General features: G+C 38.7%; 2 protein-coding genes across 2 annotated transcripts in view; one reads left to right on the forward strand and one right to left on the reverse strand.

Moving 5' to 3' along the window:
* Positions 1–17,476, reverse strand: part of LOC115215199 (39S ribosomal protein L13, mitochondrial) — a 57,099-nt gene extending 39,623 nt beyond the window's left edge. The window contains exons 1-3 of the mRNA XM_029784391.2: positions 17,309–17,476; positions 15,350–15,473; positions 11,443–11,536 (exon numbers count right to left, since the gene is read on the reverse strand). Of these exons, the coding sequence (XP_029640251.1) occupies positions 11,443–11,536; positions 15,350–15,473; positions 17,309–17,338 (248 nt within the window). The 5' untranslated portion in view covers positions 17,339–17,476. The remainder of the gene's footprint in view (positions 1–11,442; positions 11,537–15,349; positions 15,474–17,308) is intronic.
* A 3,351-nt stretch (positions 17,477–20,827) lies between these two features.
* LOC115215079 (GDP-fucose protein O-fucosyltransferase 2-like) lies at positions 20,828–23,747 on the forward strand. Its single transcript, XM_029784238.2, has one exon. The coding sequence runs from the start codon at positions 20,835–20,837 to the stop codon at positions 22,170–22,172; it is 1,338 nt and encodes a 445-aa protein (XP_029640098.2). The 5' UTR covers positions 20,828–20,834; the 3' UTR covers positions 22,173–23,747.
* The last annotated feature ends 487 nt before the right edge of the window (positions 23,748–24,234 follow it).

Raw genomic sequence — 24,234 nt, forward strand, 5'->3', positions numbered from 1 at the left:
TCCAGGGTTGATGAGATGGAGTACCAGTCAGGTACTGGGGCTGACGTGTTCGTTTAACACCACACAACTCCAAATTACTGACCTTCTACCAAAATTAGAAATAATAATGATAATTTGATAATGATAATAATGATAATCTGAGTTTGATTCCAAACAGTGACCTGAATAATAATAATAATAATAATAATAAACATTGAAAAATACCTGAGGAATGAGAACCCAGGTTTGAAATTTCCCAAAGACACCTGATGAAGGCTGGAGGGTATATCAGCCAAAACGTGTTAACAACAAACAAGATGAGGACAAATATCCAAAAAACGTAAATAATGTAAATGATTCCTCATCTCTTAAATATAGAAATGGAATAATGATAATATTAATTATTATGATTATTATTATTATTAAAGTGGTGAGCTGACAGAATCGTTAGCATGTTGGACAGAACAGTTAGAAACCTATCTTTTGGGTTTATGCTCCGAGTGCCAATGAGGTTGACTTTGCCTCTTAGCCTTTCAGGGACAATAAAATAAGTATTGGGCCATCCCATAAAAAATGCGTTTTTTTTCAGTTTCATGAACTAAAAGTCGGAGGGGCACGGGATAATCTACCTGCATCAACTTGCTATAAAAGCAGGTAGTAATTTTACCTTGGCCTTATTCTTAGTGCAAGTTTTGAAGAGTGCAGTTTGATTTTAGCAGTTACTTTTTCAAAGCTATAATGGAGGTAACAAAGTATATTCAGTATATTTTGCTTCATGAGTTCAATACAGGCAAAAATGCAACAGAAAGTGTGAGGAATATTAATGCAGTATATGGGGAACAGACAATAAGCATAAGCCAGTGTCAATGGTGGTTCCAGAAATTCTGAACTGGAAACTACAGCCTAGATGACGAGCCTCATCCTGGAAGATCTGTAGAGCTTGACAAGAGCATCCTGCAAACCATGGTGGAACAACATGCCATCATAACTGTTGAGGAACTAGCAGAGAAGCTTGGATTTGGTAATTCAACCAGTCGTTCAAGCCAGCACTAGAAGAAAAATGACCATCTTTGGTTTCAAGACGAAAGGTGTTCTTCCATCAGGATAATGTTCAGCCTCATACAGCAAGAATGACATTCCAAAGGCTGGAGCAGCTTCAATGGGAAAAGATGCCCACCCACTGTATTCGCCGGACATTTCCCCATCTGATTATCATTTATTCTGTAATCTTTAAAATTATTAGGATGGAAAAAATATGAATTTTGTAGACGAGGTCAGAACAAGTACTGGATGAATATTTTTCATCACGGACAAGTAAATTTTGGAAGAGAGTCCTTGCAAGTCTACCAGATAGATGGAAGAACATTGTAGAAAATTAAGGAAAGAATATTTTAGATTCAAAAAGAACCTTGTTTATCTTCATTTTGAAAAATAAAAGAAGTATAAAAAAAGATGCATTATTTTGGGGATGACCCAATACCAGTTGAACAAGGTCAATGCAATCAATTTACCCCCTCCTCCAAAGTTGCTGGCTTTGTGCCAAAATTTGAAACCATTATTGCTGTTGTTGTTGTTGTTAGAAACTGAAGCTTTTTGAATCATTACTTTGAGTTTCACTGTGCTGATTATTTAAATGATTGAAAAATTAAAAGCAAATTGACAACATAAAAATATTTCTAAACACAAATTAGTCATCAAAATTTGATTGAGTGCTAGAAAGAAACATTAGAAAATGTTTCACACATTCAGCTATTCAAGTGTCATATGCAGAACATATATTCATTTATTCACATGCAAAAAAAAACACTATAAAAAAAAAATATGTAATATTCTCAGGGATTCAGTATCATGTGCATAAAACACACAAAAGCAAGGAAGATGGCTATTATTAATGTTCTTTTAGTGACTAAACATTTTGGTTTCTTTTTTGTTTTCAGTATGTGACCTTTTGTTTTAGAGTATGGCAAATCTATTAGGTGGAAACTTAAGTAATTTTGAAATTGTAATTTGGAAATTCCTCAATAAATACATATGGAATTATCTGTAAGAATTTACTAATTCCAATCTTTTGCTCAAAATAGAATATTATACTTCTCTAAGAGACAAAGATCAGACCTTCAAGAGGGGACATAGGTCAATGAAAGACCAACTGATGTTATAATTGTTAATATAATCATCAATTAATCGCAAAATATATTTGGAGAGTGAAGTGGTAAGGTACCTTTCTCTCAGAATATATACATGTTGTGAGAATTTGTCTTTAAAGGAACTTTCAGTAAGCTCTTTATAGCTTTTTTCTTTAATAGTTGTTTGCAAGACAGGACTCAGCTTAGTAAACTAATGCTTTTGAGAAACAAGTACCACTAAAACCACATATATTAGAGTTGTTGCAAATACACAGAGGAGAAAAATTTGTTCAAGAAAAACGTTTTCCTGCTTCTACTAATTGTAGAAACAATAAAGTGTTTGGGCTAAGTGAAGCTATTATGATATCTATGGCCTATGGGGAAGTGCTTATTAATAAGGTTTAGCAAAATCTTAGCAACATTCAAATGAGCATATAATCTATGTGGAGAACTATACTGTATAATACTTTTCTTTCTTGTTTTTGCTCTTCCTCTCAGTGTATTATTTGCTGAGGTTAATCTGTATCACTACTGACTTTATGTGGTGATCACATGACTGGTTTATGACATATGAGACATGGTGTTTATGACATCAAATATTTATGAGGGATCAGTTAGAGTATGGAAAACCAATTAATTGAAAAATAATATAAAATGATGTATAAGGGAAAAACAGATCTTTCTCTATATGCACACACACACACACACACACACACACAACTCACGCACTTCTATACATGAATACACATGTACATATATTTTCACTCAAGCATATTTATTTTGTTATAGTTTGATGTCATGGATACATAAGCATATTTCTTATAACTCACAATATTTATGTAGCTATATATATATATATATATATATATATATATATATATATACTTTATCTTCCTATCTATTTGTCTGTTTACATGTATGTGTGTCTGTCTTCCATTTATTTATCTGTTTCCCCCTACCCTCTCTGTTTACATACTCTTCTGTCTAAAGCACACATAGCTCTATAAATATTTATATATATATATACACACACACACAAACACACAGGGAGAGAGACAAATACAGACAAAAAGATATGTTTCTTTATTGGCCACACAGGGCTGAATAGAGAGGGGACAAAATACAAAATAGAGTTTTTCTTTTTGGGAAGAAGAAAAAAGAAAAAACGGGGGGGGGGCAGAATTTCGATCAAAAGGGATCGTGGAGGAAAAAGGAGAGCAATCAATAGGGATCATGTATCAAAGAAATGTCATAATGTAAAAAGGGGAAACAGATTAGGTTTATCCATAGAAAGAAAAGGCTACAGAAAAGACCACAGTAACCTTGGGCAATAATGTCATGCAGAAAAATACATTACAGTAAGTGACTCTCTTTTTTCCTTGATACTTGAAGAAGTTGATGAGAAATTGACCAGAGAGGAAAGTGTTTGTCTCTAGACCTATCAGACGCGTCCACCATAGACATTCTTTCGCCATAGCCACAAGTATGATGAAAATGGCTCTTCCTTCCCGTTTCAAGGAAGGAGGCGCGACAATATTCACGATAGACTTGGTTGATAAACTGACTCGTCCCACACGCGATAGCAGTCGTTCGACATAGGCCCACAAGTCGGAAATTGTTGGACACTGTACGAGTGCGTGCAGAACGGTTTCGTCGCTCTGATCGCATCTCGGACAGGTTGGCTCCGTGTTTCTTGAACCATGCCTGTAGAGCTTATTCTGAACAGGTAGAATTTCTCGATAGCACTGCCAGACCAGGGATCTCTGGAAGTTGTTCACAGGTCCCAACCTGAAAGTTGTCTTGAACAAACAGGTCAGGTATTCCTTGTCAACACCCAGGTTCGCCCTGAGATCGTCGTCGTACCTCCCCCCCCCCCACTAATCCCCTACAGAATGCTTTGGTTGTGTTGCAGTCGCACAAGATTGACCCGGGACGGCATAGTTGATCAAAAAGTCATGGATCAAAAAGGGGCCCTTCCTTGACCTCTTTTTGATCCACGACTGCAGTTCGGTCATGGAGATGAGCTGCGGGAAAGTGCGCCTCACAAACGGCAACCACACCTGTTCACCATCGTCTACGGAGAGCTGGAGATGTTGCAGTCTCAGCGCATGTCTGCACATCATCAACCACTGCATGCCCAACCCTCCTTTTAACGGGTGTTGGCAGCAAACGGATTGCCTGACCATCGGAATAGACAGATAGATAGCTATACAGCTGGATAGATGGATAGACAGATGTACAGATAGACGGATGGATAGACAGACAGACAGGCAGATAGAGACAGACAGATAGATAGAAACAGATAGACAGACAGACAGACAGATAAATAGACAGACAGAGAGAGACAGACAGACAGACAGACACAGACAGACAGACAGACACAGACAGACAGGCAGGCAGGCAGACAGACAGACAGACAGACAGATAGATAGATAGATAGACAGATAGACAGACAGGAAAATAGATAGATAGATAGATAGATAGATAGATAGATAGATAGATAGATAGATAGATAGATAGATAGATAGATAAATAGATAGATAGACAGACAGGCAGACAGATATATAGATATCAGGTTTAAAACTCTTGTGGCTTTAAACTATTAATTTACAAAATACACAAATACAGTTTCTGTGATGAAGCAATAACCGTCCAATTGTATCTGTCACCAAACAATAAATAAACATCAACGTTGCTACCCGTGTGAATGTGGGTGTGTTCTCATTTACAGTGACTTGCAAGAAGTTTTAAGCCACCCACCAAGGTTCCTGTTTTAAATGAGACACGTTTTCTCTTCTTCGCAGGGACAGATAGGAACAGTTGGGTGTAAGCTCCATTTTGCTAGGATTCCAATTTTTTGATAAGCATCCAGGTTTTTTTCTCCATAAAAAAGGACTGACTCTACTGTTGCATGGAAAGAATCCTTCTCCAGGTTGCCCGATAAGGTTGATTTCCAGACAACATCCAGTTTCTTTAGGGCCGACCATGCTGGGGCTATCTGAGTTTTTAAATCCTTTTCAGCTGAGGCTATTTCAGAACCGATGTAAGTGAAATCATCAACTTGATTGATGGGGGTCTCTGCTGATGTTGGTGATTGATTCTTTTTGATTGTGAGAAATGAATTTGGTTTTACTGGGATTAACAGGTAATCCCAAATCATTTGCAGCTAATTCTAGACTATGATGTAGTCAGGTAGAGTTTGATTTTTGTGACAGAACAGTTTTAAACATGTCTTGGAGAACTCCTCCCACCAAGAAAGCAGCTGAATGGAGATCTCCTGCCTGTGTCCACCATTATAAGGGAAAGGCGCTGGCGCTTTGTGGGATATTGCTGGTAAGGGAAACAAGAGCTGGCAATGGATGCCAGCCAAAGCATGGCCATGGTTGAGCAGGTCGTCTGAACACAATGCCTGTAGACCAACTCATCAGAGACATTAGATGCCCCCACCCCCCACCCAAGACCTCCCTCAACTAATGCAGGACTGAGATGGATGGTATCCATGGATTAAAAATATCCAAGTAAGCTCAACCACATGATCATAATGATATGAATTTAATTGTAATTTTGAATTAATTGTAACTCTAACCCTGAGGAATTACAACCGTATTTCGTGGTCTGCTACCACAAGAGCTCCTTTATAGGATCCACTTAGCTCAAAACATCATCAGGAGGAACCACGTCCGGTTTCAGCCCCTACTCCTCTACCATTTTGACATGGTGTGGCCCCACTTTCGGAGGTGTCTTCAGCTCTGGTGTTGGGTGCATGTCTTCTTTCTTCTGTTCCCTGGCCTCTTTGATGTATCGTCAGCGAGTGTCAGCCAGTGACTGACTGACTTGTCAAATTTTTCCCTTTAAATACCTGCCGCTAGGCTCCAGCAGGCAGCCCCAGCAAGTTGTCACGTGACACTGTCTCACCTTAACTGACCAGTGAAGGCGCGTAGTCTTAACCCACGCATTCTCTAAACGACCTTCACCTGTCAGTCGGTGAAGTTGATTCAGTGTCAGCTTGTCTCACCTAGTGATGTTATTTTCCGCTGGCATATTATGACTTTCAAGCCATTTTTGATCTTCCCGCTTCAGCCATATGTAGAACCTGGCTTTTTCAACCGCCTCCTGTACTCTCCTTATTAGTTTTCACAGCTCGGAGCCAGTATTCAGATTAGTTCGTTAAATGTAAATCTTAATTATTCACATTGAGTCAAATTAATCAGAAATTTTATCTCATAGCTTTGAGATTTTGATGATATGATTGTGTATTTTTAGAATGATATTGCAGTGTAGGTGTGAAAAGTCAGATCTGGCCAATTTGAACGTAAAACTTGGAGAATATTTTGTCTGGATGTGGTCAGTTTAAATGCTAAAGGGTTAATTTGATAAAGTATGATGATGAAAGCCATTAGCAAAAGACAATGTCACTGAATTTACATCCAGTAAATTAATGAAGAAAGCCTAATTGAGAAAAATCTCAGTTTCTGGTATTCGTCATCAAAGCGTGAAGAACATAGTCAAAAGAGGGATTGATGAATGGCATTGCTGAGAGAAGAAGAGGTTTGGAAGGCCATGTTGGGAAGGCCACAGAATGCTTCTGTGAGGGCAAAGAGGACAGTTAAGAGGGAAATTACGAAAAATCTGACATACAAGTGTTACAGAGATTGCAACTTCTGTAGATATGTCTCCATGCTTTGTGAGAACATTACTGGAAGATGTTGGACATGAATGAAACAGTTAAAGAGAAGAAACAAAGGAGTTCAAAACCTAATAAAAGCAAAAGGCAAAACTGAGCCAAAGAGTTCTGCAACAAGCAAGGGTTTTGTTGGCTGATATACCCTCCAGCCTTCATCAGGTGTCTTGGGAAATTTCAAACCAGGGTTCTCATTCCTAAGGTATTTTTCGATATTATTATTATTATTATTATTATTATTCAGTTCACTGCTTGGAATCGAACTCAGAATTTTGGGGTTAGTAGCCCACGCTCTTAACCACTATGCCATATGCCCATGGGCACATGGCGTATATAATAATAACAACAACATCAAAAAACACCTTAGGAATGAGAACCCAGGTTCAAAATTTCTCCAAGACACCTGATGAAGGCTGGAGGGTATATCAGCTGAAACATTGTATTAACAACAAACAAGATGACGACAAATATCTGTCAAATGTAAATAATGTAGTCTGTAAAGTGAGTGGCATCAGGAAGGGCACCCAGCTGTAGAAACCATTCCCAAACAGACAATGGAACCTAGTGCAGCTTCTGGCTTTGCCAACTCCTGGCAAGCCATCCAACCCATGCCACCATATGCCCACCGACACCTGAATAATAATAATAATAATAACATTGAAAAATACCTTAGGAATGAGATCCCAGGTTCGAAATTTCCCCAAGACACCTGATGAAGGCTGGAGGGTGTATCGGCCGAAACGTTTTGTTAAGAACAAACAAGATGAGGACAAGTATCCGTCAAATGTAAAAGATGTAAATAATGTACATAATTCTTCATCTCTTAAATACAGAACTGAAGCAAGGCAGGATTTTGTACTCAATGTTATAATCATCTTTTAACGTCCATTCTCAATGCCGGCATGGGTTAGATGATGTGACAGAAGCTGGCCAGCTGGACGCTGCCTAGTTCCATTTGTCTACTTTGGTATGGTTTAAAGAAAGCAAATCTTGCCAGTTTTCTAGTTCAAGGCCCTGTGGTTAAGTGTGTTGCACTCGTAATCGCGGTTTCAATTCCCAGACCAGCTGCACGTTGGGTTCCCGAACAACAAAGAACATCATTTCCCTTTGCTCCAGTCTACTTCTGTCAGATCGACCTCAGAGCATTTTCCTTTTTATCAATTTCTTTTGCAAGAACGTAAACAAACCAGCACCGGTTATCAAGCAGTTGGCAGAAGAGGTGGGAGAAACACAATCACAAAGGCACGCACAGATATATATATGCGAAAGGCTTCCACACAGTTTCCTTCTACTACATTCACTAACAAGACATTGGTCGGCCCGGGGACTGAACCTGTAACACCGTGGTTGGAAATCGAGTTTCTTAACCGCAGAGCCATGCCCCGTTGTTACTCCTTTGATTTTTTTTTCCTGATTGCATTATTTCTTACAATGTAAACAATTCCTTTCAGCAACGCAACAAGGTAAAAACACAATGAAATTGAAGTTGTTGCGTTGATAAGGAAGAAAGTCAACGGAGAAATGTAAGACTGGGGTATATATATTTGACAACGATATAAGGGAGATAATTACAGAGCGAGGAGAGTGGAGTAATCTCCCTTGGACCATAATGTCAATATTTTTCACTTTCTGTGACGGTCGTAAAAAGAAAAGTTTAAATTCGATCCTGTTGTTTGTTTTTCTTTAATTCCGTATTAGAAGAGTTCTAAATGAACAAATAAAATTATAAATCTTTTAAGTATCTTGCCTTTTTTAAGAAAACATTTCACCAACATCAAACTGAATAATATAATTTAAGGTTTCTCAAAAAAATAACACGTTATTCTATCCAATTACGTTTAATAAAACAAAATACACAACAGTTCATTTTCTCGGTACTACGTGAGAACAGTGGCCGCGGTGCGCGCACTCGCGCTAGCTAGTCTTGACTAGTCGATCCTTATTTTGTGTGTTATCTACTCTGTTTAAAAAATTATTTACTTTGTGTCTTTTGTGTTTTATTTACTTTGCTAGGTAGTCGTTGTAGGATCGACTAGTCACGACTAGCTAGCGCGGATGCTCGACTACGCGAGTGCGCGCACCGGGACCACTGTTCTCAAGTAATACCCATTTTCTCTTCGAAATTTTAAAACAGTTTATTTTATATTTAATTTCCACCTGAAATACACCAGTAATATTTTGTTTGATCGACGGTGCGTCACTAAGTCAATATTTAAAGGTACGTAACTTTTTTGTTATTAATTTCTCAGATACGATTTTCGTAATTAACAAAAATTAAACTATGCCAAACCACAACAATTTTTCAAAAACAAAATTGGATCGGGTGTTATCAAACCGAAAAATTCTTCAAAATGTTTGAAAACTGCTGCATTAAGACATCAGCTAATAGCTCAGTTTTTTCTTTACCATTAGTAACCAGCAGTACATCATGTTCCTGTACTTCACTTCCAAGAACACAGTCTACCTCTACCGGTAACTATGGAATTGCCAAACCAATAAGGAAGACAGCAATTCCACAAAGTGACGAGACATGGGCCCTGAATGCAGGACACATGCGAAGGTTGGAAAGGAACGAGGCTAGTATGGTCTACTGGACGTGTAGTGTAAGTATAAATGTTCGACAGAGTGTTAGCATACTGAGTGAGAAGTTAGGCATAAGAGGAATTGGTTGCTGTGCGCAGGAGTGAAGACTGCGCTGGTTGGGACAGGTGATGCGGATGGATGCTGACAGCTCCATAAAGAGCCAATCTTGTTCGCATTTTTCCATGTAACCCACGTTTATCCCAGGCTATGCTATTATGCTAATTAATAATGTGTCAAATGTGTCAATCAGCAGTGTCATTTATAATTTTTTCCTAACCTCAATGAGAGATATTAAAACTCCCCTTATGGAACTATATTCATAAAAAAAAGTATAGAACTATATTATCGCCCTCAAATTTGAGAAACAAACACTCATAACTTTTTTCTTTTAAAACTTCATTGCATGAGATTGATGCCATGAAATTCCTCGAATTAAAATAATTGTTTTTAAAATAAAGAAGTTAATTATACTTAAATTCTATATTTTGCCTTATATTTTTTTTCATTATATTTTACCTTACAACTTTTTTGATACAAATTTTTGTTGCATGGCATCCAAAACTATAAAATTCTTCATGCTTTCGTCTATCATTGAAGGTAAGATAGATATATTTTGCTTTTAAAATAAAAAAGTTATTTAGATCTAAACTTGATTGGAGGCATTACTTACTTTCCTATAATGCTGCTACAAATTTTGATGTAAACTTTTTTCTACAGGATCAAATCTCAATTTTTTTATGCCAAAATGTAGCTAGGGACCAGTCCCCTTCAAAAATAGTAACAGTTTTCAAGTTCATTAAGAACTATATAAGTGACAAGCTCTGAAAGGTGCTGTGTGTGAGTAAACTGCGGCCTTAAGAATATTATTCAGCAGTACCATAGTTGACTGATATCATTATCATCATTTGTCCATGCTGGCATGGGTTGGACGGTTTGACTGAAGCAACTAAGCTGGAAGACTGCACCAGACTCGTCTGATTTGACATGGTTTTCTACAGTTAGATGCCCTTCTTAATGCCAAGTACTCCAAGAGTGTAATGGGTGCTTTTACGTGCCACCGACACAAGTGCCATTTGCATGACACCAGTATCTGCCATGACTGCGATTTTGCTTGGCTTGATGGGTCTTCTTCTTAAGCATGACATAATGCCAAAGGTCTTGGTCATTGCCTCTGTGAGGCCCAACTCTCAAAGAACTCAGCCACTTTGCCTCAATGAGGCCCCACGCTCGAAATATATACATACATACATATATATATATGGCGTTAGGAAGGGCATCCAGCTGTAGAAACTTTGCCAGATCAGATTGAGCCTGGTGCAGCCTCTGGGTCACCAGTCCTCAGTCAAACCACCCAACCCATGCCAGCATGGAAAGCGGACGTTAAACGACGATGATGATGATATATATATATATATTTATTATCTATTATGGCTGGGTTCCAGCTCAGGCTACATCAACAAAGTCTGCTCACCACACTTTTCGGTCCATCTTCACTGCCTTAAGGTCCCTGGATACATTCCAGGCCAGTGTCTGCAACAAAGTTATCAATGTAAATATGACAACGCTATCCTCTTCTTACATCACCATAAAGTGGGTTCCACAAGAGTAATTTGGATGTTTCCTGTACAGGGTGGGGCACACAGCGACCAGACAGTCGCAGCCTGATCTTCTCACTAACTTTCAGCAGGTTTCCATAAAGGCATTCATTTGTCATATGTTACTGCCAAATGGGCTTCCACCAAGTTTCCACCTTCCAAATTCGCTCACAAGACTATGGTTAGCCTGGAGGCTTTAGTAGACAATATTTGCCCAAGGTACTGTCCAGTGGAACTGAACCCGAAATGACATGGTTGCAAAGCAAACTTCTTAACCACACAACCATTTATTTCAGTTCTTAGCCATACAACCTACGAAAACCATTATTCTCAGTTCTAATCTCACCAAGCATCCTAAAAAAAAAAAAAATCCCTCTGCACCATTTGATTGTTGCAACAGAAAAAGATCCACAGCTATTTATTCTGGAGACCAAACTCCATGGAAAACATGCAAAATGATGCTAAACGTAGCACTCACCTTGTGTGATGATGGTATTTCCAAGTTCTCCATAATTCGTTTTTCATGCTTATATGTTTTGTATTAATCACAACAACATGGTCACCAACGTCGCCTGGAAAACAGACAAAAAACAAACATAAACCACTAAAATAATTGGATCTATTAATAACCACCAAAATAATTGGATCTATTCCATGTCAATCACAGATTTTTAAATTAGTTTTTTAATAACTAAACATTTGACTGAGGTCTGGCGAACCAGACTCCAATCTGATCTGGCAGAGTTTCTACAGCTGGTTGGTGTTAGGAAGGGCATCCAGCTGTAGAAACTCTGCCAGACCTCAGTCAAATCGTCCAACCCATGCTAGCATGGAAAGCGGACGTTAAATGATGATGATGATGATAAACAGTTTGAAACTCTGAATACTGGTAGAATTTCTCACATAGAACACAGTTTACTCTGAACGTTTGGGACAAAATTTCTTATTTTTTGAAGTTATTTCGTGTTAAAGTTGTCATATTTGGGTAATTTCAACCTATCAACGACGTGTTTTCAGTTGAAGAAAGCTATTACTGTTTGCGATAGAACAGAGTGGTGACATTTAATAGAGATGACCTGGAAGTTGTTCTTTGATTACTATTGCAAACAGCAGTAGCTTTCTTCAACCAAATACGTGTTGTTGATTGGTTGAAATTACCCAGATACGACAACTTTAACATAAAATAACTTCAAAAAATAAGAAATTTTAACCAAAACATTCAGAGAAAACCGTGTTCTACACGAGAAATTCTACCACTATTCGAAGTTTCAAACTGTTTAGTTAAAAAAAATTAATTAAAAAATCTGTGACTGACATGGAATAAACCATAAGAGTAATATCTAGCATGAACACAAGGCCACAAATTTAAGAGATATACACACACATATATATATATATATATATATATATATATATATCATCATCGTTTAACGTCCGTTTTCCATGCTAGCATGGGTTGGACAGTTCAACCAGGGTCTGGGAAGCCAGGAGGATTCACCAGGCTCCAATCTTGATCTGGCAGAGTTTCTACAGCTGGATGACCTTCCTAATGCCAACCATTCCGTGAGTGTAGTGGGTGCTTTTTACGTGCCACTGGCACGGGTATCACAACTACAATTTCCATTTGATTTTTATTTTGATGTACTTGACTCAATAGGTCTCCTCAAGCACAGCATAGCATATATATATATTTTTTTTTTTTGCATATATCATCATCATCATCGTTTAACTTCCGCTTTCCATGCTAGCATGGGTTGGACTATTTTGACTGAGGTCCGGCGAACCAGATGGCTGCACCAGGCTCCAATCTTGATCTGGCAGAGTTTCTGCAGCTGGATGCCCTTCCTAACGCCAACCACTCCGAGAGTGTGGGTGCTTTTTACGTGCCACTGGTACGGGGGCCAGTCAGGCGGTACTGGAAATGACCTCGCTCGAATCTTTTTACACGTGCCACTGGCACAGGTGCCAGTGAAGCGACGTTGGTAATGATCACGCTTGAATGGTACCCTTTTACATGCCATGGGTACGGAAGCCGGATAGCCGCTCTGGCAACGATCACACTTGGATGGCGCTCTTAATATCCTACTAGCACAGGGCTCGAGTGCCAGTAATGCAACGTTGGTAACGATCACACTCAAATGGTGCCTTTTAAGTGCCACTGGCACAGAAGCCAGTTAGCCGCTCTGTCAATGATCACACTTGTATGGTGCTCTTTGCACCTCGCTAGCACTCCATAAGTAAGAAACTTGCTTCTCAGTCACATGGTTTGGGGTTCAGTCTCACTGTGCAACACTGTGCGCCAGTCATCGAATTTGATTTTGATATTTGATTTCACTTGCCTTCACCTGTTCAGGCAAGTGAAATCAAAAATCAAAATCAAATTCGATGACTGGCGTCCGTGCTAGCAGGGTATATATATATATATACATACACACATTCATTTATTCCCAAGCCAGCTCTAGACCTGTTTGATCGTATGTTAGAACTTGATCCAAATCGGTGACGCAGTGCTGAACAAGCTTTAAATTGTGCTCAGCTCAGAGATATTGATCCTGCTAAAAATCGCACCACCTGAGTATGATGGGTTTTTTCCTTTTTTTTTCTGTTTATACTTATCCCTGCTGTTTCTATTTCCATTCATTGTTGTTGTACATTGTACTATGTTATTTTATTATAGAAGTTCACCTCCCATTCAAGTATGGTCAATGCCTGGCCTGCCTGACTGGCTCCTGTGCCAGTGGCATTAGGAAAGGCATCCAACTGTAGAAATATTGCCAGATCAGATTGGAGCCTGGTGCAGCCTTCTGGCTTGCCAGCCCTCAGTCAAACTGTCTAACCCATGCCAGCATGGAAAGCAGACGTTAAACGACGACGATGATGATGATGATGATGATGATAAGAGCAGGAGTGGCTCCATAAGTAAGAAGCTTGCTTCTCAGTCACATGGTTTTGGGTTCAGTCTCACTGTGCGACACTTTGGACAAATGTCTTCTACTACAACTCTGGGATGACCAAAGCCTCCACAGTGGATTTAGTAGGCAGAAACTGAAAGAAGCCTGTTGGTGTGTGTTACAGTCTCCTTGTTTTGATTTCACATGATAACTGTAAACAAGTGTCATCACACAAACAGTGTCTGTTCCCAATTTTCTGTGGAAGCATGCCTGGCCATGGGAAAATATTGGTTTCAGATTTTGGCACAACGCCAGCAATTTGAGGTCAATTACATCAGCCCCAGAGTTCAACTAGTATTTATTTTTATCAATCCCAAAAGAATGAAAGGCAAAACTGACCTCAGCCATAGGAAAATATTGCCTTGCTTGGAAACAGGTGAGGTTTGGCAATAAGAAGGGAATTTGGTCAGGGAAAAATCTGCCTCAATAAATTCCATCTGACCCACGAAAGCCTTGAAAAGTGGACAATAAATGATGATGATGTGGTGGTGGTGATGTGGTGTATGTAGGTGCACAGGTATGTGTTAGTGTCTTCTCATCTTGATATTGTATGGTAGTTGTAAATGAGCCTCACCATCATATAAGCAGTGTTGTTCATTTTCAATCTTCTGTGAAGACATGTTGGGTCAAAGGGAAAGATTACCATAAATGGAAAGAGGTGAAGGTAGGCAACAGGAAGGGCTTCAGTAAATTACATCATGCCCGTGTGGGGATGGAAAATGATGAGGAGAATCATCATCTTCGTTTAACATCTGTTTTCTATGCTGACATGGGTTGGACGGTTTCACCGGGAACTGGCAAGCCAGGTGGCTGCACTAGGCTCCAGTCTGATCTGGCGATGTTTCTACAGCTGGATGCCCTTTCTAACGCCAACCACTCTGAGAGTGTAGTGGGTGCCTTTTACATGCCACCGGCATGGGAGCCAGTCAACCAGCCACATTCAGATGGTGCTTTTTATGTGCTACCGGTACAGGAGCCAGTCGGGGCAGGTTGCTGGCATCAACCACATTCGAATGGTGCTTTTTATGTGCCACCAGCATGGGGAGCCAGTCAGGTGGCACTCGCATGAATGGTGCTTATTGCATGCCACCAGTATGGAAGCCAGTCAGGCGGCACAGGCATCAGTCACATCTACAATTTCCATTTGATTTGATTGTTCTTGACTCAAAAGGTCCCCTCAAGCATGGCATGTCACCCAACAATTCAAAGGTACTTTTTAAATGGGCTGGTTATGTGACACTGGTGTAAGCTACAACTTGCTGGGTCTTCTCAATTACAGCAAGTATGATTAAAGAAATCCATAATTTGGAATGAATTATTATTGATTTATGACAAATAAAATTCATTCAGGCATATATATACACACATACACACATATACATACGTGTGCATGTGTGTGTTTTTACATATATAAATTTCATTTCAAGTACTTACTTAAGGGATGATATATCGGTTTGTGTCTACCTTGTAAAACATAGGCCAGCATGTGGGCAGATTTGAACGGACATTGGTGAGAAGCATCGTATATCCACCAGGCTCGATGGAACGTTGCCCATTGCTGAAAAGAAAACAAAAAAAAGTAAAATAACATAAAAGAGAGCACTAGGCTTGAAAAGTACTGGGGGTCAATTCTTTCAACAAAATTCTTCAGGGCGGTGCCCCAGCATGGCCACAGTCTAATGATTGAAACAAGACAAAGATAAAAGATTATAAGAGTGTTATCCATCATATGGCAGCTAAGTCGGTCAGACGCATTCAAGCATGGAAATCTGGATGTTAAAACGATGATGATGGTGACATAGATTATATGACAAAAAATTAATTTCTGCTAATCTGTGAAATTAATCTAAGTAATTTATTGTTCATACTAAAGAGTTATCCATCCCTTTACCCCTGAAAAAAAACAAGGGTAACTTTGGAAGTATACTTTTGCCACCAAGGGTAATATCAGGAAATATGGCCTACATACAGTAATTATAATAACAAAATAGAATAGTCAAGGTAGTTTTGCAAGAGGCTTGCCACTCAGAAAGTCCTGCAGACCAGGGGTCACCCATGACTGCAGTAGACGACAACGAAGTCCATCGTCACTTGAGAAAGGGAGATAATCTCAAGCTATAAGATCTCTCCAATGATGACAAACCATTAACCATTTTCTTGCCATTTTAATAGTTTCTTTCCACTGAATTCAACCTGGCGCCATGGCAGAAGACATCTGCCCTAAGGGCCACACAATGGGATTAAAGCGATTTCTTAAGCATGTAGCCCTGGTTACATCTGTGATCAATGGTAATCCGGTCATGACTGTCACTGTACAATCCTCTTTTGTCTCTCTGCCATGTCTTAAAACAGCAGACAGAGTGAACTGCTATTTCTAGCAAACAAAATGACTGTGTAGAGGCCGCCACATGTTTTGATTTTAAACTGAATCAGTATCTCACCTATACTGTACATGTATCAACTACTCAAGTAATTGACCTCCTGCTATTATTCTTACGAACAAGACGAACTATATCGGCTTCAGAGAAGAGGGAAATGATGTGGTCTTATACCTTTCCCGGGTATATTAACGAACTAGCATCGATTGGGAATCGAAACCGGGTCGGTGAACATGCTCCGAAAGGAGCTTACCATGTAACCAAATTTTAGGCAACAGTATAGACGAAAATCATATTCGTTATTGTTTATAGTCAAAGCAATTTTGATAGAATAAAACGGTTATAAAGTGTACCAAACGTAAAAATTCCTTCAGTTTTCAAACATAGGTAGAAATATATTATCAAACGTGTTCTTTCTGCAGAAGAATGTAATTTTCGGGGAGATTTTCTTATATTTTTAACAAGGAGATCGACAACGTTGTTGGCTCGTGAAAAAAATCATTTATAATTTACACGTGAAATATTTAAAAGAAATTATATATTATTTATTCATAATAAGTTAATTATTTCAAAGAAATGATATATATATATATATGGCAATTAAAAGGGTTTTAATCCCTTGCTGATGCGGGAGAAATATCAATGTCACCAGAAGGACGATTCGTTTGTTAGAGAAAGTGAGAATAAACAAGAAGAGAATGAGGTTTATCATATTTCAGCTTCCACAACCACATAATATATGTATGTGTGTGTGTATATATATATACATATATATATATATATACACACACACAAACATTTTAAAAATAATTTTGTGTGAACATTTTCAAATCGCTCGTGTCGTAAACACAAGACTGAACATTTAACTTTAACGCTTTATAATCATTTTTAGTCGAGTTTTCCAAAAGTACAAATATTGTACACACATAAATAAGTGTAGTTTCCAAAAATATTTCTAATTTTATAGCTTTAACCATTATTACAGTAATAAATAATAAGAAAAAGAAAACCTTACCAAGACTCGATTCATCGCTGACGGAGACATGGTGCCAGGGGCAGGTAACTCTGAACTTCCTTTGATCAGAAAAGCTGAAAGACCGGAATTCTATCCTCCAAGTTTTATAAAGTCTCTTCCTCTTATATCACGTGGTAGAAAGGATTTATTGGAGTATCAGTATTCTTTCAGTGTATGGTCACAAAATGAAATTTGAGATGCGAACTTTCGGAATACCTGTGCCTAATGCAGACATTAAAAAAAAATTTTTAACTAAACACTTTGAAATTTCGGATACTGGTAGAATGTGTCACGTAGAACAGGGTTTACTCTTAACGTTTTTGACAAAATTTTGTATTTTAGAAGTTATTTCGTGTTAAAATTGTCGTATTTGGGTAATCTTAACCAATCAATGACGTGTATTCAGCTGAAGAAAATTACTGCTGCTGTTTGCGAACAACTTCCGGGTCCATTGACAAAACGACGAATCTTCGACAAAAGAAAAATTTAAGCTGAAAATCTTCCCTAACAAAACCCTTCTTTAATAACCAGAGATGTTTTTAATGGCCAAATTCATGTTTGATTAGTGCCAATACACGAAACTCTCAGCTTTTGACTTACTAACTGCTGCCGATGATATATATATATATACATACATATATGTGTAAAAAAAAATCTCATCACGCAATCGAATCAATGAAAGAGCCTCGAAACCGTTCTCGATCGAGCGTTTGGTCCGATAGGATTGCATCCTGTCCCCGCTTCTGTATGCAGTGTCGCTTGAGCCGATGCTGCGGAGTTAGATGGCTGCAGGGGCTGATCCCCGTGATCTATGGTATCATGTCTGATGAAGGGCAGCTACCTCGCGTAGAAGACGCCATCAAAAGATACGAAATTAACCAGAAAAAAATCAGTCGGCTTGCAACTCGGCACCTGGAAAGGCAAATCACCCCCCCCCCCCAACAGCGTCGTAGGACGTTGGATGGAGTGTCCGGTTAAACTGCTCGGAGTCTGGTTTGGGCCAGATCTCCTGATGGATAAAGACTGGAGCGAGGTCACAGGCAGGGTGACTGCCCTAACCCAGACCTGGTCTGGAAGGACGTTTTGCTGGGGAGGGTGGAGGTTGCACAGGTGTTTATAACATCTGTGATAACCTACCGCCTAACCGTCGTGCCTTGCCCCAAGTTGTGGATGATCAAGTTGGAACGGCTCCTATTTCGCTTTTTGTGGAAGTGGGTGAAGCTCTGACACAATGGAAAGAGCTAGGTCTGTCTGTTACGGTTACTGTGGAGTTTAGACATAAACAGAGAGTATGGAACAACCTGCGTTCAAGCGTCACTTTCAACTCTCTCCTTGATCAATCTGATCAATTCTCAAAGTGTCGCCTACTTTCAGCTAGTGCAAAATTCTCAGGGGACTAAATTGATGGCTTGTCTGTGGCCATCATTGGAGGTTTACTCAATCTAGATAAACTTCGCACTCGGAGTGGGAACTGACGTCAGTAGGGAACTGAGATGTCGCTGTAGTAGGCCTCCTCAATCCCACAGGTCTTCATGGCTTGTCTTGCCACTTAAATGCTGGTCACACCGAGCTAAACCTAATCATTAAGCGGGCTCTGGCTCGGATTAATATCCCTCCAGTTCTGGAGCTGTTGGGGTTATCCAGAAGTAATGGAAAGATGGTCTTCCCCTCTGTCCCTGGGTTACAGGTAGGTGCCTTATTTGGGACGCCACAGTCTGCGATCACTTTGCTCCCTCCCTCCCACATCCTGGATACTGCAGTTAATGGGAAGGTCACTGCTTCCGTGGCTGAACGGAAGAAAACCCTGAGGTATCGAGACCTGACAGTGAACTATCTCTTCCAACCTGTGGCGTTTGAGACGTTCAGAGGTGACTGGGCCACTAATCGCGAAGTTCTTGTCAATGTTGGCAGCTCACCTCACCGAGGTGTTAGATGATGTCCATGAGGGCGTTTGGCTTTCCCAACGCCTTAGCCTCACCATCGCCCGTGGTAATGCTGTGAGCGTGCTGGCTTGCTTCAATGGGTTCCGTTAAACCTTGTGGTGGATGACCAGTTGCTGTAATTAAAAAAAAATTAAAAAGACACAAATGGTTTCAATACAGTTGTAGCATAGCGAATAGTTTTAACAGAAAGATTTGCAAGTATTAGATGAAAGTTCTCCGGTAATTTTATTTCATGTAAATAAATGTTTATGATGATTAAAAATTTACCAGTATTCTAGAAGATATATATGTTTATCTCTCTATATATAAACGGCAAAATGTCTGTGTGTGTGTCCTTTATACAAATCCACAATTTTTCAGTTGGAGGGCTCACACTTTCTATGCTCATTCAAAACCGTCCAAGGGTGGTCGTGCACATCTTTACATTTCCCCAGTCACCCCGCAAAGCCATCAAAAAATCAATAGAAGTGACTTTTTTGTGAATTTTCTATCCAAAACTCAATCAAAATGTCCGAAACTTGATACGCCAATTGAATGCCAGCTAGTTGTATGTGATTGGTCGGAGATTTGGACAGTACTCGCGTGTATGTGCGCACGCACGCACGCAGCTGTATATGCATGCACTAGCACTATGACCCGGCAACGCCGGGTCATAGTGCTAGTATGTTATATATGAAAATAAAAAAGTTTTAAGATTTGACATCAAGAATAACAAGGTAATAGGTTAGTGGTAGGGTTTGCAGTAAATTGCAAAATTTCATTGCAACTGTTTGCTTTCATGTTCTTTAATTAAATATTTTCAATATTAAAAGTTTTAAAAAAATAATAATAAATGAAATTGAATAAATGCTCACCAAAACTTCTGAATTATTTTATACCTACATGTTTTACTACAGAAATATACTTGCATTTTTGTGGTTTGCGGAATCTTTAGAGAGTGGGATAAAATAATTGTGAGTTCAAATCCGTCCGAAATTAATTAAGAATTTTATTCCTCTTGTACAGATAAGATAAAATACCAGCACGACCAAAATATTTCATGTTATTAATAATAATCAGTTTTTTAACAGTGAACACTAGAAAAATCTTAAGTGATATTTCTATCATGAAATTTATTAGTAAAATCTTACATTCCATTCCGCGAACATAGCGACTAGTTTTTTTTAGTCGTGGACATCTCAAAAATAATAATAATGATAAAAAATGGTAGGAGCGGCCTTGAAAAAAAGAAGCAGTGGAGGATCATTGCAGAACAGCCGGGTAGCTGGGGTGAAGGACGAGGGGTCGGTTTTTCTCTGGCAACATTTTCATGCAGGCGGCATTTTGGGGTCTGATGTATAAACTTATATAAGATTGGGGACCTGGGGTAGAGATGTCATGATCAAAGGTTATCCCAAGCAGCTCGGAACACCCGTTCGATCACAAGTCTTTTCGATCAGCTGATCAGGGTCGAAACATAAACAACACACACACGCCCACACCCCACACCCCCACCCACGCACACACACACACACACACATGGTCTTGTTTATTAGAATTGTCTCCCTTGTTTGAAACCGGATGTTGATTTATTCGATATCAAAATGGACGTCTACGTGGCAAATTTAAAAACATGCGGTGCCTTTGTCTCTCTATTATTTTTATATTTAATTCCCACTTACTGCCATGATAACCTTGATGACATGGCCTACCAGGTACCTGGGGCGCAGAATGTAGCGTTTGGGACAGCAAAAAGCAACAGGTATTTATTGTACGATGTAAATCACGGCGAAGGCTTCAACCTTCGACGAGACGTTTATATGCGAGTGGCTAATTTAGCTAAAAGTCTCAACGCGATCGAACCGTGGGTATTAGTACTGCCTCCTTGGGGTAACCTTTACCACTGGCAGTCAGAGAATTTGGAAGGAAGACAGATACGTATACCATGGTCGCTGTTTTTTGATGTAGAGAGTCTGTCTTATCATGTACCAACGATGGAGTTCGATGACTTTTTGAAAGTGACTGGATCTGAGGGACATATCGATCAGGTTTATTATTTACAGCATTACAAAGAAGGTTGGACGGACGGGAATTTTGAAGAGAAAATTGATGAGCGTGAATGTCTGGAGAAAAAACGGTACAATTTGGATGAAAATAATCTTTGGAGAGGCTGGTTTTTTGGTTACTATGACGACATCCGCGCCAAGCACTTTAAATGTCTGTCTGTTCAAGGCCATGCCGGTATAATGAAGCCTATTTTGTTGAAGAATACTACTTCTACATCTGTCTTGGTGGATCGTGCTGAAAATTTGTTACATGACCTCTACGGCGACAAAGAATATTGGCGTGCTCGGAGAAGCATGGTTTTCTCCAAGGACCTCCGTTCTATAGGTGACGAATTCCGTGCAGAATTCCTCAATTCTACAGACGCGACTGACAGAACCATTTGGGAATCAGACTGGCGGAAAATGATTCGCAAAGAGCGAAATGCCTTTGGCGGTCCGTATCTGGGCGTTCACCTACGTCGTAAAGATTATTTACGCGCTCACAGGGACCATGTCCCCACGTTGAAGTTTGCAGCTAAACAAATAAGAAAACTCTTGAAACAATTCGGATTACAGAAAGTTTTTATTGCATCTGACGATCCAGATGATGTCGAAAAGCTAAGAAAGAAGTTGAAGAAAAAATACGAAGTTTATAACTTTATACCACCGAAGGATATTTTAGCAAAATACATGGACGGTGGCGTGGCTATTATCGATCAGTGGATCTGTGCCCATGCCAGGTACTTTATTGGAACACATTTATCAACCTTTTCATTTCGAATCCAAGAAGAAAGGGAAATTTTAGGTTTTAAAACAATTACAACTTTTAATAGGTTATGTAAAGAAGAAGAAGGAGCAGAGTGTGAACAGCCTTCGAAATGGACGATCTTATATTAAATATATATAAATATATATAATATATTTATATTATAACCAATATTTATATAATTGAAATATTTTATTAATTTATGTACAGTAACAACGAACCCTGTGCTAGCATGTTTTCCGGGTTTTCTTTTGCGCATGAACAAATTTTTCTTCCATTTTCTATTTTCCCCTACCTCAGATTGTTATAACAAATGCGTTACCTAAGTTATTACAAAAACAGTTTGCATCAACTACAGTGACTGCAATATATTATTAGTACTATGTACTAACAAAAGTAGAAGGTAACCAATTCACCATGAAGCACGTTTTAACTATACCTCTTAGTATACAAAAATTTAGAAAGTCTTTTCTTTTAAAACAAGTTTTTGTTTTTAATTTTCTAATAATGTGTGAAGAATTTCTCTCTAAAATCTTTCTGAATTGGAATATTTTTATTTTATTCATTATTGGCATTCTCTTTTCTTTTAGGTGATACACTGAAATATTCTTTTAATATTACCAATATATATATAATAATTTTTTTTCAGAAACATTTTCACTGTATTAGAATATAGCATTCTTTTGGTGTATACAGTAATCATGTATTTATTATCTTCAGGTCTTCCTATACATTTGTTGATGTTAATAGAAATATAATTTTTATATTGACTTCAAATCTCATATCAATGAGAGAAAATTTTAAAGAAATTCTGGCATTGAAGCATTTTCTAATCGAATAGCATTTCTCTCTCTCTCTCTCTCTCTCTCTCTCTCTATATATATATATATATATATATATATATATGTACGTATGTCTTGTACGTACGTACACGCACACACACAGATATATATGGTGGGCAAGTAGCAGATTGATTAGAATGTCAGTTAAAATACCTTGTGACTTTTGTTCTACTTGTCTACACTCTGAGTTCAAATTCCATTAAGGTCAACTTGTGGGCTTGATAAATAAAATACCAGCCCTGTACTGTCCTGTGGTTGATTCTTCACTTTTTTTCCTGCCTGTCTTTCTCTCTTTCTGGAAGAAATCAACTGTAGTGGTCAGATTTGAGATGTCCTAAAACACTGTCCAAGAGTTGAAGGGCCAAGACAAAGCAAGGTGTGTGTGTGTGTGTTTAATCCCTGTCCTATGATCAAAGATTCCTGCCAAAACATTTAAGATTACAGTATCCATTATATCTTTTATTATTATCAACAGCGGAATGTGACAAAGTAGATTTAGCTGCTATTTCTTGCAGGCTCACTGCTCATATACGCACCCTTCTCATTGGCCCATCTTATACACTTTTAAGATATTGCTCTACCAATTCATGAGTTCAAATCTTGTTCAGGTACATTATTGTGTCTCTAGGTACAATGCCCTAAACAAGATAAGTTTTTACTTCTAGTCACCAAACTGCTGAAATGAGTATCAAAGATTCTGTGGAAGTTTGTCTGCTATAGTCCAAGATCATGCAGATGGATAATATTTGTCTCTCATTTAATGCTGTCAGTGAAAAGATTAAATTTTTGATTATAAACCAAAGATTATCCTTGATTGTTGTATGTTGGGAGGATCAGTTTGTTAATAAAATCACTGGTTCTAGATCACTTGATTATTATTATTAATATTATTATTGTTATTATTATTATTGGGGCCTTGTGCCTGGAGTAGAAAAGATTATTATTATTAAGGCAACAAGCGAAATGCTTAGCGGTATTACGCCCGTTGCTATGTTCTGTGTTCAAATTCCTTTCAGGGTCGATAAATTAAGTACCAGCTATGCACTGGGGTTGATGTAATTGACTAGTCCTCTTCCTCCAAATTTCAGGCCTTGTATCTATAGTAGAAAGGATTATTATTATTATTATTCATGCTATAGTCCAACCCATGCTAGCATGGAAAACGGACGTTAAACGATGATGATGATGATGAATTTTCAAATGCTGTCAAGGTTGACTTTACCTTTCATCCTATCAGGGTTGATGAAATAAGTACCAGTTACATACGGGGGTTGATATAACCAACTAGCTCCCTTCCCCAAAAGTTTTCAAGGCCTTGTGCCTGGAGTAGAGATAATAATAATTATTATTA

This window comes from Octopus sinensis, linkage group LG8 (assembly GCF_006345805.1).
Source record: "Octopus sinensis linkage group LG8, ASM634580v1, whole genome shotgun sequence".
NCBI lineage: Eukaryota > Metazoa > Mollusca > Cephalopoda > Octopoda > Octopodidae > Octopus > Octopus sinensis.

Excerpts from the sequence above, each read along its gene's own strand:
- LOC115215079 (XM_029784238.2), top strand. The coding sequence starts at position 20,835 with ATGGACGTCTACGTGGCAAATTTAAAAACATGCGGTGCCTTTGTCTCT.